This window comes from Rana temporaria, chromosome 1 (assembly GCF_905171775.1).
Source record: "Rana temporaria chromosome 1, aRanTem1.1, whole genome shotgun sequence".
NCBI lineage: Eukaryota > Metazoa > Chordata > Amphibia > Anura > Ranidae > Rana > Rana temporaria.
This window is the reverse complement of record NC_053489.1, coordinates 583533294-583551434: the sequence shown is the minus strand read 5'-3', so window position 1 is coordinate 583551434 and position 18141 is coordinate 583533294. Positions and strand designations below refer to the sequence as shown.

At 40.6% G+C, this 18141-nt stretch overlaps 1 protein-coding gene across 1 annotated transcript in view; it reads right to left on the bottom strand.

Annotated features, from left to right (window-relative positions):
* GABRA2 (gamma-aminobutyric acid type A receptor subunit alpha2) overlaps window positions 1-18141 on the bottom strand; it is a 273826-nt gene that overhangs the window by 99639 nt on the left and 156046 nt on the right. Inside the window, exon 6 of the mRNA XM_040334997.1 lies at window positions 4045-4127. Coding sequence (XP_040190931.1) covers window positions 4045-4127 — 83 coding nt within the window. The remainder of the gene's footprint in view (window positions 1-4044; window positions 4128-18141) is intronic.

The following is an 18141-nucleotide window of genomic DNA, read 5'->3' as shown; positions in this document are numbered from 1 at the left end:
ACTAGGATCAAAAGATCAAAAGATTTGTAGTGAGATTTGGTGTGCTGTTTGCTGGTCTCCTTGCTAGAAGGAAAGCTATACTAGAGGACCTGCAGTGCAAAGATTACCTTGCTTCTGATACCTTTCACTCTGTCAATCTGTGGTTCTTCCACCCCTTATGCTGCTTCCTGATCATCAGATCACCAGTCACAATGAAGACAGCTCTAACATGAGGAAGCAAAGCTTCTACCAAGTCCTTTACACCAGGGGTGTCCAACCTGCAGGCCCTGACACTATGAATGTGGTTCAACATAAGATCATAAACTGATTTAACATTTTTTTATTTATTTTTTTGGAATTAAAAAAAAAATGCATTTACAATTAGCGAACAAATGCGGCTCAAGACAAATTTAACAGTGCCTCTTGACTTAAGTTTTATCTTCCCCCAAAAAAAAAAAAATATATATATATGCCACTCTTCACAATCATGCCTTATTCATGTCAGCAGTTTTCTACCTTGAGAATTCATTGAGAATTGCTATTACAGCCATCAAACCAAATATTGATGTAATGATTTATCTGCTCATCATCTATCCTAAAGCCAGGTACACACTATGGGCTAGATTCACATACCTTTAGGCGGGCGTAGAGTATCTCCTATACGCTACGCCGCCGTAACTTTGAGAGGCGAGTATGGTATTCACAAAGATTTTGCGCCCGAAGCCCGCCTAATTCAAATGTTGAAGCTGTGGGCGTGTTTTATGTAAATTAAGTGTGACCCCATGTAAATGACGTTTCTAACGAATGGCACATGCTCCGTCCGTGAACGTATCGCAGTGCGCAAGCTCCAAATCAAGTCGCAAATAGTCAATGCTTTCGACGTGAACATAACCTACGCCCAGCCCCATTCACGGACGACTTACGCAAACAACGTAAAACGTGAAAAATTCGACGAGGTTCCGACGTCCATATTTAACATTGGCTGCGCCACGTTTTTGGCGCCTTACGTAAACGGCGTATCTTTACTGCGACGGGCAAGCGTACGTTCGTGAATAGGCGTATCTTGCTGATTTACATATTCTAGGCGTAAATCAGCATACACGCCCCTAGCAGCCAGCGTAAATAGGCAGTTAAGATATGATGGCGTAGGAGACTTACGCCGGCCGTATCTTAGCAACATTTAAGCGTATCTCAGTTTGAGCATACGCCTAAAGTTGCGACGGCGCAGATTCGGACTTACGATGGCGTATCTACTGATACGCCTGTCGTAAGTCTTTCTGAATCTGCCCCTATTTGTTTTTGGTTTTTTTCAACCCCATGATTTTTAAGGGAGAAAAAACTGTCAGCTCCGGTCGGAGCTGCTGTACTAACCATTAAACGTGTGCAATTTGTTTCGGTTCGAATACACATTCGGACACATTTTTGGCTATATGGATATTTAGATGTATCCAAATCTCTGAATGAAATAGTAACTAATAGTAACCAATTTTGTTGAAATTCGTTAAAATGTGTTTTGTTTATTCGTTTTCTAATGAATTCCAACTTTTCAGAATGATTAGAATTCGGATCGGTCAAAAAACATTTGACTGATTCGAATTCTGTGTGAAGAAATAGCTGGTTGTTAAGCAGCTGGCCGGTAAGCCAGCCAGCTACGCCATTAACAACCATGAGTCATCATCAGTCAGCGGACATTCCTACTGAGAGATGAATGTAAAGATATAGGGCTGGATTCAGATACAATGGTGTATCTATCCGCCCGGCGTAACGTATCTCAGATACGTTACGCCGCTGTAACTGCTGTAACTTTGGGCGCAAGTTCTGTATTCAGAAAGAACTTGCGCCCTTAGTTACGGTGGCGTAACGTATGTGTGGCGGCGTAAGCCGTCCATAAAATATCCCAGTGTGCATTGCGCCAAATTACGTCGCAAGGACGTATTGGATTCGACGTGAACGTAAATGACGTACAGCCGTATTCGCGAATAACTTACGCAAACGACGTAAAAATTTCAAAACTCGGCACGGAAACAACGGCCATACTTAACATTAGCTACGCCTCATATAGCAGGGGTAACTATACCCTGAAAAAAGCCGAACGTAAACAACGTAAAAAAAATGCGCCAACGGGACGTACGTTTCTGAATCGCCGTATCTACCTAATTAGCATATTCCTTGCATAAACATACGGAAGCGCCACCTAAAGGCCAGCCTGAAAATGCAGCCTAAGATACAACGGTGTAAGACACTTACACCTGTCGGATCTTAGGGAAATCTATGCCTAACTGATTCTCTGAATCAGGCGCATAGATACGACCTCCCGCACTCAGAGATACGACGGCGTATCAGGAGATACGCCGTCGTATATTGTCTGTGAATCTGGCCCATAGAATGTAATTGCCCATCAATTAAAAAAAAAATAGCATGGGGTCCCCAACCAGTCCATACCGGGTCTGGTATGGACTTTAAAGGGAACCTCATGGCAAAAGAAAGTTTAAACAATGGGGTGTGGTCCCCCCAATACCATACCAGGCTACAAGGGTTCCTTTTAAAATCCATACCAAACCCGAAGAGCCTGGTATGGGATGAGGGGCTCAATGCCATGTTTTTTTTTTAACATGTTCCTATTGATGGGCAATTGCCGGCATTCATCTTTACGTTCATCTTTACATTCATCTGTCAGTGGATAAGCCTGCTGACAGATGAAGACTCATGGTTGTTAAAGACGTGGGTGGCCGGCTTCCCGGCCTGCTACTTAACAACCAGCTATTTCTTCACAAATAATTCTAATGGTTTTGAAAAGTTGGAACTCATTAGAAAATGTATAAATGAAACAAATTGAAATTAAAGGGTGCAAAATTTTAGGAAATTGAAACAAACTAAACTAATTCTGAAAACAAACTAAACCAACTCCATAGCAAAATGAAATTAGTAACATAACAAATCTATCTGAATTTTTTTTTTCTGTTATACACATGTTTACTAACCATGCCAGGTTAGTTCAGCGATCTTCTCGCTGACCAGAGGACGCCCCCCTGTCAGAACACTCTGATCAGCAATCTCTGCCATTGGCTAAGAGCGCTGACCGGGAGTCAATTGGATGCTGGTTTTCCTGATGACGCGTTTAACACAAAATGCATAGAGGCAATGTGTCCGCTCTGACGTCATATCTGGTCTTTCCATTTTCCAACCCCCTGGGCTGTGGAACACACACCGTGGCTACTAGGAGGGCGTGCAGATTTACTTTGTGCTGTACATGTTGGTGCTAGCATATAGCACATTTAAATGTATGTAGGCATTGCTACATTTACCTGCCTTTACCTATCTTGAAGAGCTTGTTGCGCTATGATCTCCTATATGTTTTTTCTGAGTCATATTGCCTAAATACTGCTAAAGAAAAAAAAGAAAGGGGATCATCTCTACTCATGTTGTTGGTTAGAAGAAATCCATCATAGCTCCAAAGCTTTTACTTTTTTTAGCTCTAGTGAGTTTGAATTTCTCACGCACGTGTGTGGCGGAGCATCACTTGGAGGACATTACATATATATATATATTTTATTTTTTTTTATTGCGGTGATTGGACTTCTTTTCTTTTTGTGAAAATGTATTAGGAATTGATCCTACATATTTCGCTGGCACTTTTTTTATATTTTAGATGTTATTTGTCATCCATTTATGTAATTGATTGTTGAAGGTTTATACAAAGTGATCACCAACATTTATTATTTTTGAGTTAGCGCCACACTTTTCTTCATAAACTATTAAACATGTGATGTGTTTTCCATATTCTATTGTGAGATTTGCCAATCATTGCATTCTGTTTTTATGTAAACTTTACACATTGTCAAAACTTTTTTGGAATTGGGGTTGTAAAATAAAAATAAATTCAGCAGTTTTTGGTTATATTATATAATTAAACTGAGGATTTTATGTTTGTGCAAAGCGCTATTCCCCTTCATGCAGTAGCGAGCCATAATTGTGTCTGCAACAATAAATGTAATAATGACACAAAACAAGTCAGTACATTCTAATTAACAAATGACCTTCAAACAAAGACAGGCAAATACTTACAGCTGCCAAATTTTAATGGACAGGCATGAGCATCCATAGGAAAATCTTCCAGATGCATAGGGCATTCAGCTTGGACGGTCAGCCTAAGCAGAAGAAAAAAAAAACAATATGTTTTTTTCTTGCTGAAAATTAATACAAAAGGAAAATCTATCCCACAACGCAGCAGAAGAACCCAGAATAACTGAGATAAACTTGTTCTATTCTAATAACATCATTAACATTTAAATCTGCTCATTTTATTTCCTTTTTATGTAGTCCTTCAGCCGATATTCAGAACATGAAAACATTTCAAATAAACACAGCATTAACATAACTTGCATTTTTTTTACAACTTCACCAAACTTTTAGTGATTTCCAATGAATGTAGTTAGCTGATAGTGGTCAAATTAAAGTGGAGGTTCACCTAAAAATAAACTTTTAACATTGCATTTATGAGATTAATTACAATTAGAATCGGCTGTTTTTTTTAAAAAAAATACGTCCGTACATACCGTTTCCTATATGTGTTCTCACCGCCGCTTCCGGGTATGATGGTCGGGGCTGGGCGTTCCTAATTGATTGACAGGCATCCGACCAATGCATACAGCGCGTCACGAGATGCCGAAAGAAGCCGAACATCGGTGCGGCTCTATACGGCGCCTGCGCACCGACGTTCGGCTTCTTTCGGCATCTTGTGACGCGATGTATGCATCGGTCGGATGCCTGTCAATCAATTAGGAACGCCCAGCCCCGACCATCATACCCGGAAGCGGCAGTGAGAACACATATAGGAAACGGTATGTACGGACTTATTTTTTTAAAAAAAAACAGCCGATTCTAATTGTCATTAATCTCATAAATGCAATGTTAAAAGTTTATTTTTAGGTGAACCTCCACTTTAAGCAGAATGCTTCTTTGTTTTAGTTCAGAAGAAAATAATGTTTAGCTAGTATTTTCCTGTATGAAACTGCCCTGCAAAATAATTGTACTGTGATCGAAATGCACATTGATTTCCACAATATGCTGTGCAGATTTTCAAAACACACCATGGATGCATTAAAGTGAAAAAACACAAACCTTTACAACCCCTTTAAGCATTATTAAAATCACTGCTCCTGAAAAAATGGCCATTAAAAAAAAAATGCATTGATACATGTCCCCTGGTGCAGGACTCGGTCCCCATAGACTTTTTTGTCAATAACTTGCATATTAGCCTTTAGCCTTGGTTTTTCATGTTAGCGTCCCATAGACTTTAACGGTGTCCTGCGGCTTTCTAATTTGCCGTGAACACCGCACAATGTTTGCTGTTCAGCGAACAGGCGAACTTACGTTTGACTCGAACATCGGGCTCATCCCTAATCCTGGTTATAGTTTAACTTTCTGACCAATACAAAAGCTGTAGGATTGGCCATTGTGTAAGACCCTCAATTTGACATACCGTAGTTTACGTTTTGCACATTCCTCCTAATACAGAAAATGCCTTTCCCTTTTTGGGACTGAGCTAGTGTCAGTCCTTCCCATCACACTCTATATGCAAACCTTCCTATTCCGCACGCCTTTGTTACATAAAGTTTATAATACACACCCTTGATGTATTTTAGTGACATTTAGATTATTCATGTCCATTGTTTGTATAAGCATTCTTTGCTGTGTCATCAGCCAATTGATACTAGAGGTTACAATCATATGACACACAATTGATGGTTATGAAGCAGACCAAAGATTGTCACTGTATTTGCATAATTTGATTACTTACACCTTTTTCTATTTTTGCGCTTCTGTAAGCCTGTATTATTTCCAATAGTTTGACACAAGAAAAAAATAAAAGGTTCCCCAAGTTATATTTTTGCTCCAGGCGAAATGTTGTACCTACCTCCAAGAATAGCTGACAGATTTTATAGCTATCCTTGTCAAATCTTCATAAAATAGCAAGAAATAAAAAAAGGCTCATCAGCTTTTATTCAACCAACGAGTGGAAAGTATTTTAGCTCCCTTCTAGATTACTAATGCCAATTGTGCTTTTTGTGGATAGCAGGACCTGCTATGCAACTTCAAGTCACCTCTGCAGTAAATAACATATTTATCTTTATATTAGTATTTAGAAAACTCTGTTTAAGCTTGTTATGTGTAAATTTATGATCCAATAATGAATAACGAGGGAAATAATTTGTTAATCTCAAAACAAATTTTAAATCATCAGTATCCTAAATCATCCTTGACCTCTAACCTATATATAAATACTCTTGATTCTTAATCTGACCTTAAAATGTAATTATAACCTATAAACACAATCAATTCTAAGCTCGACACCATCACGCTTAGAAACACACATGCATTTTCCTTAAAGTACATAATGCAATTTTGCATTTTTTTTTAAGGAGCTGTGCTAAAATTAAATGCAAACCCACTACTACCTTCCCAACATAACCTTTTTTGCAGCAGCCATAGGAGAAGCAAAGGGGCACAGGTGTCAAACACAAGGCCCAAGGGCCAAATCCGGCCCTCCGGGCCATTTCATGTGGCCCTCGCACCTCTCCTGCAGCTGTAGGAGAGCTCCAGCCCTCATCTGGTCCTTCTCCACACCCTATGCTTTCTGCTTTCAAGCAATGCATCCAGCTACTTCCCAGCAGCAGCATAAGGTAAGGGGGGTGCACTTTAATGTAGGTGAGGGTGGGGGACTCAACTTCTGATGGTGGGGTGGCTCTTGACACCTAATGTAAAGGGGAAGGGATGTGCTGGACATCTAATCTTGCAGATACAACTGGCCCTTTTGAGTGCAATCATAATGCTGATGCGGCCCACGATGAAATTGAGTTGGACACCCCTGCTATAGGGTGTCACCTGAGTCTGTTGACATCACATCAATGATGGTGGCGCAGGGCAGTTACCTCAGTGTAAAATAGACAATATATATAGCAAACCTAATACTAAAAAGTTATCAAATAAAAGTGAACTGTTGTTCAAAGTGATAAAACAGCGCTATAAACAGATATACTCTGTTCAGATGGATATCCTGAATAGGTGATGGTGAGAGAGGTGATCGATCAATGGTATATAAGCACTTAATACCAAACAAAAAATTAATTTGTGAATGCACCTAAATGTGGATAAGTCGCCCAAAAAAGGAGGAAATAGGCTTACCACTGCAAATCTATGTGTGATTTGCTTACAAACCATCAGTACATCCAGGTACTGTACGGGTTAAACCAACTCAGGCGGGGGTACATAGGAGGCAAAAAAACACAAAGATCATAGTGTAATGTGACTAAACATTGACCCCTGCTAAGTATGGAAAAGACCCTTTGGTTAATGCCCGTACAATATTGTGAAAAAGGTATGCATATAATGAAATGGTTTCACCAATCAGCTTCTGTCCCCAGGAGCCGCGCGAGTACTGCAGATCAGCTGGTCTCGTTCTCCTGCTGTGGTGGACAAAAGATGGAGCGCGGTGGAACGCACTTTCGACTTCCGTGTAGCGTCTGACTGTAGCCACGCCCTGACGCGTTTCGTCACTTCCGACTTCAACTGAGGGCGTGGCTACGTGACGGCTTCACTATCTCTTTATACCACAGCATCCAGCGGCTATTGGTTGTGTCCTTACCGCCCACCGGATTTGATTGGTGCTAATAGATCCGGACATAGAGATGGACATCAGCCGGGATGTTTAATGGGTTTACAAGAGGAATAATGTGGGAAATCTAAACTGCATTTTAATATGGCCAAAAAAGCCTAAAAAGGGGTGAAATCACGTCTTCCTCGTTTTATATTGGGATATGTGCCATTGGTAAATGGCACATGCGGGGAGACGTGTGTTCTCACGAATGATTACTGTCATTAAAAGATCATTTGTTTAAATGAGCGTTATGTGCATTAATGAAAGATAATATATAATTTAATGAGTTAATACATATGTCAAAGAGGAAAAAAGAGGTTATTCATCGTTTTACTTTTTGGTGACAGACTTCTAAAGCTACAATGGGTCATAGCCAATCGCATTTAAGGTGGGAGTGTCTAGTTCGTTCATCACCGCTCCGTGTATGGGTGGACAAGCAAACAGTGATGTGGATCCAAGAATCCCCATAGATTGCGGAGTAGCAATTTAAATGTAGTAACTTGTTACAGTGGCATACAAACATTCGATATAGCTACTGATAGAAAGATTATTGGTATATTTGTTTTATATACACAGTGACTGAAATACAGTGGTCACTTATAAGGTGCGTTGTTCCGCCTCACAAATGCACACTTGATGTGCATTCTATATTATAACTACAGCGCCATTTGTTTAAGGCAAGTTATATATTTTTTGCGAGCTACGTATAAATTGTAGATGATTAGTGTATTCAACACGGTTATTGGTCCGCCCGATACTGTGAGGAGTGATATCTCCACAGTAGAATAGGTTGTTAATGTGTATAAAGACACATAAGGACATAAAGTATATATCTACATGTAAAAAACGCATGTGGTTAAAAATGTTTAAAAATATCTTAAAAGGTATGGTATACCAAAGACATTAAAAACAAACACAGTGTATAATATACAGTGAAGTGCACCCGAGAATCACTGTTAATGACATTGTTGAAGGATAATTAAAGGATAATTAAAAGGAGATCTATAAATAGTGTATAAGAATATATATATAAAAATAATGATACATATAAAAAATATATAAAAATATATAAAAAAAATATATAAAAATATAAAAATATATATAAAAAATATATAAATACATAGAGAGAGATATTCCGTAAAAAGGGGATGATCTAAAAAATCATCATTATCATAGAACAGATATACAACGATGTGAATGAGCAAAAAGACCAATATGCCGAGATCATAGTGCTAAGGTCAAGGGATAGAAAACGTGTGTGTGTCTATTCATGGTTTATGTATATGATCATGAACACAGGCATACACTGGAGGACATGGATCTGTTAACTGGTAATATATATGATCTTTATGTGGTCATTTATATACGGGGACAGGTCCTATTTGGGCTTGTTAGTAAGTGATCGCCATAGCTTAGAACACAACTGGGGTCTGTGTTCACGTGGTACGTAAATTCGTACATCAAAGGTCACTAATGAAATAATTTATGTCCAAGTCAATGTTCAGTCCCTTCGGTGCCAGCGTGCCTGCCAAATAGATCCATTCCGTTTCACGCTGTGAAAGTACCCTCACATGGTTGCACCCTCTCCAGGCAGGTTCAACATGGTCTATGGCCCAGAATTTTAGACCAGCAGGGTTGCGGTTATGATGTAACAGAAAGTGGAGGGACACATTATGGTCCTTATATCCCAATTTAATGTTTGCAACATGTTCCGCTATCCTAATTCTGAGTTTTCTCTTAGTTCTGCCTATGTACATTAGATGGCAAGGGCACTCAAGCATGTAGACGACATGGGTAGTGTTGCATGTTATAAATGATTTTACTTGGAACTGAATATTGTTAGAGGTGGAAGTAAAGGTGTCGATACATTTTTTTGGTCTATTAGCTTCCTTACATGGCAAACATTTTTTGCAGGCAAAGAAACCATTTTTATCCCATATTGATGGGGGTTTCTTAGGAGGGTCTAGGATCTTTTTCACCACTTTATCCCCAAAACTTACTGCCTTCCTGTATATGAAACTGGGTTTGATCGGAAGGACTGTATTTAAAATCTTGTCAAGGAATAAAATGTGCCAGTGATTTTTAAAAATTAATTCAACTTCTTTATATTGGCTATGGAACCCCGAGATAAAGCTCCATTCATGAATGTTTTTTCTTATCTGGGGTTGTGAAGCAATCAGGCAACTGGAGCGGGGAAGTTGTCCGAGGTCTTCTATGATCCTATCCAAGTGATTGTTTTTATATCCTTTTTCCAAAAATTTCTCCTTAAGAAGGAGGGACTGTGATTTGAAGTCCATGTCATTGCTGCAATTACGTTTGACACGCATCAGCTGACCTTTTGGAATGTTTTTTAGCCACATCGGGTGGTGTCCACTTTGGGTAGGCAGAAAACTATTTGCGTCAGTTGGCTTGAAGTAAACCTTAGTCCCCAGTTTGTTGTTATCTCTAAAAATGTTTAGGTCCAAAAAAGGAATACTGTCCTGATTATATTCACTAGTCAAGTGAATATTGTGTCTGTTTGAATTAAGATCCTTTAAAAATGACTCCAATGTTAAAAGTGAACCAGCCCAAATAAAAAATAAATCATCAATGTAGCGTTTATAAAATAATAACTCCTTCTGTTGTGTTTTAAAAATCGTTTTATCCTCCCATTCGGCCATGAAGAGGTTGGCAATGCTCGGGGCAAATTTAGCCCCCATAGCAACTCCATTATTTTGTGTATAAAAACAATTGTTATACCAGAAGTAGTTATGTCCCAAACAGAAATCTAGACAGTTGCGGAGAAATGTTTTAAGGTTATGTGAGAGGTCTTCTCTCCTAGATAGGGCCCAATTCAGTGATAAAAGTGCGTCATCATGCTGAATAATGGTGTATAGAGATGAGACGTCAGCCGTCACTAAAAACACATTATCGAGGCCAGTAAAATCTATCTCTTGTAGTAGGATGAGTAACTCTTTTGTATCCTTTAAGTACGCTTTAGTGGCCGTAACACTTTTCTGCAGATAATGGTCCAGGAACTGGCCTAGTCTAGCTGTCACAGATCCAATTCCATTACCGATAGGTCTTGCTGGTGGACGAAGTAAGTCCTTATGGATCTTCGGTAATGTGTAGATTGTTGGAATGCGACAACTACTTGGGACCAGGTATTTTCTCTCCTTATTGGATATAGCATTTGAACGATACCCCATTTGTACCAGTTTCTGCAAATTAATCTCATATTGGGGTGTTGGATCCTTCTTCAATTTCGCGTAGGTGTTAGTATCTGAAAGCATATCTGACAATTGTGTGTGGTAAAATTCCTTACTCAGAATCACTATTCCTCCACCTTTGTCTGCCGGTCTGATTACTATCTCTTTTCTCTTTTCCAATAGCTCAATACCATCCCTTATGTGTCTTGGATTTACGTCTTTTTTTGGGGTTATTAATTCTAAATCCCGTAGAAGAAGGCCTTTAAAGACATCCAAGGGCTGGTTTGCAGCCACAAGGGGGTTAAAGAGTGATTTGTTCCTCAGTCCGCTATCAGTGGCTGGTATAGGGACTCTGTTTACACTGTTTGGGTACTTGTTTAAAAAATATTTTTTCATGCTTAGTCTCCTGGTATATTTATGTATATCGATAAACACGTTGAATTTATTGATTGGGCGATTGAGGCCACATTTTAATCCCAAGTTTAAAATATTGGTTTCCTTATTTGTTAAAATTGTATCTGTTAAGTTAAAAATACCTCCTAATCGTAGTCTCTTACTCTTCTTTTTTTGTTGTTCCTTTGTGCGTCTTCCTGACCTGCATCCTCTGGATCTCTTCTCCATGGGTCTGGGTGAGGTCCTCTCTCTCGATCTAAGTAAGGTTGATCTCTCCACTGTGGGTCCACATAGGATGATGTTTGATTGCTCTCCCTGTGTTGTGTATAATATTGAGGTAGCGTCGTAGGTCTCCCCCTGTGGGTTGATGCTCCCCTGCCCCTTTTCTGCCATCCCCGGCCTCTCCCTAAAAAAGGACGGGGTGATTGATAATGTTCTTCACGTAATGGTTCATATCTATTGTATACAGGTACCTGGTGATATGTATCTGTAGGTGGTGGTCTCTGATTGTGGTTACCGGGAGCGGTGTTCCGACCCCTACCCCTTGATTGGTTAGGGTTGCCCCTTGTAGGGGTTGAGCGGATGTACGGTTCCTGGGTCAGACTTTGGACCCTGTTGTTGGTAGGTTGTAGTACTGTGCTGGTGGACGGTTGAGGTCCTTCAGTACTTTGTTGTTGTGTTTCCATAATGTCATTTTCTGCTATATCTGCAGTATTATTTTGCTGCCAAAGATATATATTTTTGGTTCTGAAGTCCCCAAGGTCACGGTGGAACTTCTTTATTTTTGTCTTCTGGGTGTCTTTATCGACTTTTTCCAGTCGTTTCTTTATTCTGTTATTAAAATCTATAATTTGTTGGGAGTCCTTAATAGGATCTAGTAGCAAATTTAATTCATTTATTTTTGCCTCTAATTTAATCATTTTCCTCTTTTTCCTTTTTAAGATAAGTTCTTGTAATTTGTGACCAACTCCATTGAAAAAATCAAGCCATTCCTGCATGGAGTCCCTATCATCAAGTCCATCTTGTGGAGTCACTTCCCATCTGAGGCTCCTTATAATTATCTTTTCTTTCAGATATTGTTCAAGTGTACATATGTCCCACCATGTTCTCACCTGTTTCTCCAGTGTGTTTCCCAAGGTGGTTAATGTAGTGTTATAGTTTGTCTGTGCAGTTGTTTGTGCATCCATAGTAAAAATAGTGTTGATGTCCAAGTTTCTATCACTGAGGAAGCTCAGTACATCCATGGCAGCCACGGAAAAAAAAGATATAAATATAAATATAAATATTTATAAGAAATATATAAAAGAAGGTGCAGTAAAACAAGGCCTACTGCTGCACTTCCGGCGCCAGGAAGCAAATTGATCCTTCAACCAAAGTGATAGTGAGGTGCTATTTAAAATAAATGGTGACCCATCTATAAAGTGAATACTAAAAAGTTATCAAATAAAAGTGAACTGTTGTTCAAAGTGATAAAACAGCGCTATAAACAGATATACTCTGTTCAGATGGATATCCTGAATAGGTGATGGTGAGAGAGGTGATCGATCAATGGTATATAAGCACCTAATACCAAACAAAAAATTAATTTGTGAATGCACCTAAATGTGGATAAGTCGCCCAAAAAAGGAGGAAATAGGCTTACCACTGCAAATCTATGTGTGATTTGCTTACAAACCATCAGTACATCCAGGTACTGTACGGGTTAAACCAACTCAGGCGGGGGTACATAGGAGGCAAAAAAACACAAAGATCATAGTGTAATGTGACTAAACATTGACCCCTGCTAAGTATGGAAAAGACCCTTTGGTTAATGCCCGTACAATATTGTGAAAAAGGTATGCATATAATGAAATGGTTTCACCAATCAGCTTCTGTCCCCAGGAGCCGCGCGAGTACTGCAGATCAGCTGGTCTCGTTCTCCTGCTGTGGTGGACAAAAGATGGAGCGCGGTGGAACGCACTTTCGACTTCCGTGTAGCGTCTGACTGTAGCCACGCCCTGACGCGTTTCGTCACTTCCGACTTCAACTGAGGGCGTGGCTACGTGACGGCTTCACTATCTCTTTATACCACAGCATCCAGCGGCTATTGGTTGTGTCCTTACCGCCCACCGGATTTGATTGGTGCTCCCCGCATGTGCCATTTACCAATGGCACATATCCCAATATAAAACGAGGAAGACGTGATTTCACCCCTTTTTAGGCTTTTTTGGCCATATTAAAATGCAGTTCAGATTTCCCACATTATTCCTCTTGTAAACCCATTAAACATCCCGGCTGATGTCCATCTCTATGACCGGATCTATTAGCACCAATCAAATCCGGTGGGCGGTAAGGACACAACCAATAGCCACTGGATGCTGTGGTATAAAGAGATAGTGAAGCCGTCACGTAGCCACGCCCTCAGTTGACCATAAATGATATACGTGAACACAATAAGTGAATAAAGAATGAACAATTCAAAATATCGGACCCATCCAATTGGTCAATGGGTGTGATAAAACATAGTCCATAAATAACAGTGAATTGAGTCCAATTTAAGTGACCAACACTATCTGCATGTGAAAAGATCCTCCACCGAAGATGAGATAAAAGGACACCCAATGTGTGGGAAATGAAATCTCCTTACCAGAGAAAAAGACCGGACTTTCAACGGTCTCATAGGGTATAAGGATGTTTAAAGTCTTCCTTGAAAAGACTATTCCAGACACTGCTACTAACACCAGCATAAGAGCTCCAGGGGACAAAATCCTGATCAGATCCAAACGGAAGGTCGAGGAAACGCCATCCTCTCCACGCTATATCCCACATGCGAATTTACCAAGTCTTTGCTGTAAGTGCACACTTGTTTTTATTAAAACTCAATCTTTATACAGTAACGCAAAACCTTTGGTTTTGACTGTAGTGCTAGAGTAATATTGAGTCACCTGCCATGGAAGGGATATAGGATCAATCAGATGGGAACGTAGGAAATGTTTGATTGTAAGTAGGTGTAAATGTCCTGGGGGGGCTGATCAAACTTAAGTTGGAGGGAGCGAAATGTTTTTAAGGCTGGACCCACCTTCAAGTCTACAATATCCTTACACCCCTTGGCCACCCAACCACTAACATTTAGGTTTGGGATTGCGTTAACTAAACACTGAATTGGTATAGGTAAAGTAGAGTGGGTTATATGGCTGAAAGTTGAGGAAGTGAGCAGATCCCAGGCCCGCAGGGAAGCTAAGATAGTTGGGGAGAGTACTATACGCTGTACAGTGGTAAAGCGAGACATCAGAAGAAAATGGTACAGATTGTGCCCAGGGATCTGGGATCTTTCCAATTCCGTCCATCTAACCGTTTGGATGTTGGGAACCAGGCCTTAATTTGGGCCAACAGAGTTGCCATATAATAATCCTTCAAAACAACTAGACCCACCCCACCCATATGTCTGGTCTTAATCAATCTCAGTGTTTTTGTATGTCTACATAATTTGAATCATTCACAGAATACAAGGAGATCTGTGAATGAAAAGAGAAAGAGGGGGGCGGATAAAGAATACTATACCTTCCACATATGAGGGACTCAGCTCTCATAACTGCAGCTTGCTGAAAGCTATACTTTCTGGCATGAATGAAAGTATGATTTTTATACTACAGAGCACAAACATCACTAACTTTTTACACACAAGCTACAAAAACACCTCTGCCTGGTGTTCCACTTTAACCTCTTAGGTTAGTAGTTTTAAAGCCCCCACTGGTTATATTTAAAGCAGAACTCCAGCCGAAAATAACAAGAAAAAAATAAATCACACATTACAAAAAAAAAAACGGCCTTTGGTGCATAAATCGCCTCCAATCCAGAGATTGACCTCTGTGCTATTTTCTGCCACTCAACTTTCTTAATCTGATTGCCAGTGTTAACCACTAGAGGGCCTCGCTATAGACGAAAGACGTCCACAGCGGCTCTCAAGTGCCGGGTGGACGTCCCTGGACGTCCTGCTATTTACATTCCACGCGCGCGCCGCTGGGGGCACGCAGTGGGGAAACACTGTGCCTGGCGCATCGCTGAGATGCCGATGCGCGTGCCTGGCGGCCGCGATGTCCACCAGGTACCCGCGATTGGTGGTGACAGCAGGGACGTGGAGCTCTGTGTGTAAACACAGAGCTCCACGTCCTGTCAGGGAGAGAGGAGACCGATGCTGTGTCCCTTGTACATAGGGACACAGATCGGTCACCTCCCCCAGTCAGTCCCCCTCCACACACAGTTAGAACACACCCAGGGAATACATTAACCCCTTCCTCACCCCCTAGTGTTAACCCCTTCCCTGCCAGTCACATTTATACAGTAATTAGTGCATTTTTATAGCACTAATTGCTGTATAAATGTAAATGGTCCCAAAATTGTGTCAAAAGTGTCCGATACGTCCGCCGCAAAATAGCGCAGGACTGACAAAAAAAAATTGCCGCCATTACTAGTAAAATAATAAATAAATAAAGCTATCCCCTATTTTGTAGGCGCTATAACTTTTGCGCAAACCAATCAATATACGCTTATTGCGTATCGGCCTAAACCGAGGAAAATAAATAAAATTGGGATATTATAACAAAAAGTAAAAAATATTGGGGCAGATCCACAAAGAAGTTACGCTGGCGTATCTATTGATACGCTGCGTAACTTCTAGTTTGCTCCGGCGTATCTTTGTTTTGTATCCACAAAACAAGATATGCCTGAAGCTGTGCTAGATCCGACTGGCGTACGTCTTAGTACGTCGTCGGATCTAAGGTGCATATTTACGCTGGGCGCTAGGTGGCGTTTCCATCGATTTCCGCGTCGAGTATGCAAATTAGCCAGATACGGCGATCCACAAACGTACGTCCGGCTGTCGCATTTTTTTACGTTGTTTCCGTAAGGCTTTTTTCGGCGTATAGTTACCCCTGCTATATGAGGCGTATCCTATGTTAAGTATGGCCGTCGTTCCCGCGTTGAATTTAGAATTTTTTACGTCGGTTGCGTAAGTCATTCGCGAATAGGGCTTTGCGTAGAATGACGTTCACGTCGTAAGCATTGGCTTGTCGCGGGTTAATTTCGAGCGCACTGGGATACCCCCACGGACGGCGCATGCGCCGTTCAGAAAAAACGTGATTTACGTCAGGTCAAGTCAAATTAACATAAAACACGCCCACATCTTTAACATTTGAATTCCGCGCCCTTACGCCGGCAGAATTACGCTACGCCGCCGTAACTTTAGAGGCAAGTGCTTTGTGAATACAGCACTTGCCTCTCAAAGTTGCGGGGGCATAGCGTTATTACGATACGCTACGCCGGAATAAAAATATGATCCGCTATGTGGATCTGCCCCATTGTGTTTTTTTTTCAAACATTTTTTTTTTGTTTATAGCGCAAAAAATAAAAATCGCTGATCAAATACCACCAAAAGAAAGCTCTATTTGTGGGAAAAAAATTATAAAAATATAATTTGGGTACAGTGTTGTATGACCGCACAATTGTCATTCAAAATGCGTCAGCGCGGAAAGCTGAAAATTGGTCTGGGCACGAAGGGGGTTTAAGTGCCCAGTAATGAAGTGGTTAATCAACCTAGACCTGCATGCCAGAGGCTGAAAATCAGGTACATACTCTTCTTGCATGTAAAAAATTAATTTAATGATGTATGAATGATTTTAGAGCAGAGCTGCCTTAAAGTGGAACTTTAATCACAAAATTAACCAGTTCCAGACCGCCAATGTCGTTTTACGTCGGTAATTTGAAGAGGAATACCGTTGTTATGGCAGCAGCTAGCTGCCATCACACTGGCATCCTCTTATTTAGCAGACGGTCCACTTTCCGATAAAAGTGGTCATTGTAGCGGATTCACCGCAAGATCCCTTTTATCGGTGGCAGGAGAGGGCCCCCCTCCCCACAGCACTCCGGTGCCATCCGCCGCTTACCAGAGCCGTCGGTAGCAGCGGAGAGCTATCGCGTCCTCTTGCTGGCTTGGTATGGAGACAAGTGAGGGGAAGATGGCCAGCACCCATCTCCATATCACTGCAGGGCAGAAGCGACGTCAAAACGTCACTTTCCCCCAATGCTCTTAACTGCTTCAGCCCCGGAAGATTTGAACCCCTTCCTGACCAGAGCACTTTTTACAATTTGGCACTGCGTCACTTTAACTGAAAGTTAATGCGAAGCTGTACCCAAACTAAATTTGGGTCCCTTTTCCCCCACAAATAGAGCTTTCTTTTAGTGCTTTTTTGATCGCCTCTGAGGTTTTTATTTTTTGCGCTATAACCAAAAAAAGAAACATTTTGAAATAAAAAATATTTTACTTTTTGCTATAATAAATATCCCAGAAGTTTTTTTTTAAAAATAACTTTTTCCTCAGTTTAGGCCAATATATATTATTCTACATATTTTTGGTAAGACAATAAATCACAATGAGCATAGATTGATTGTTTTGCGCAAAAGTTATAACGTCTGCAAACTATGGGAAAGATTTTTAGCATTTAATTTTTTTTATTAGTAATGGTGGTAATCTGCGATTTTTAGCAGTACTGCGACAATGCGACGGACAGATGGGAGACTTATGACACTTTTTTGGGACCATTGGCATTTATACAGCGATCATCGCTATAAAAATGCACTGATTACTGTGTAAATGTCACTGGCAGGGATGTGTGTTCCCTCAACATGTTCTAAAGCCTCGTGCAGACAATCAGATTTTCCGACGGTGTGTTGTGTGTTGGCAGAAAATCCGACCATTTGTATGTTCCATCAGACAATTGTTTTTGGATTTTCCACGGACAAATGTTGAATGGCAGCTGAAAAACCACGTAGTGTGTCGTCACTACGTTCGTGTTTGTTTGCCAAAAATTATTTGCTGTTTGTATGCAATACAAATTCCTGGCCAACACCCATGGGACAAAAGTCCGAAGCTTTGTGTGTGGAAAATCC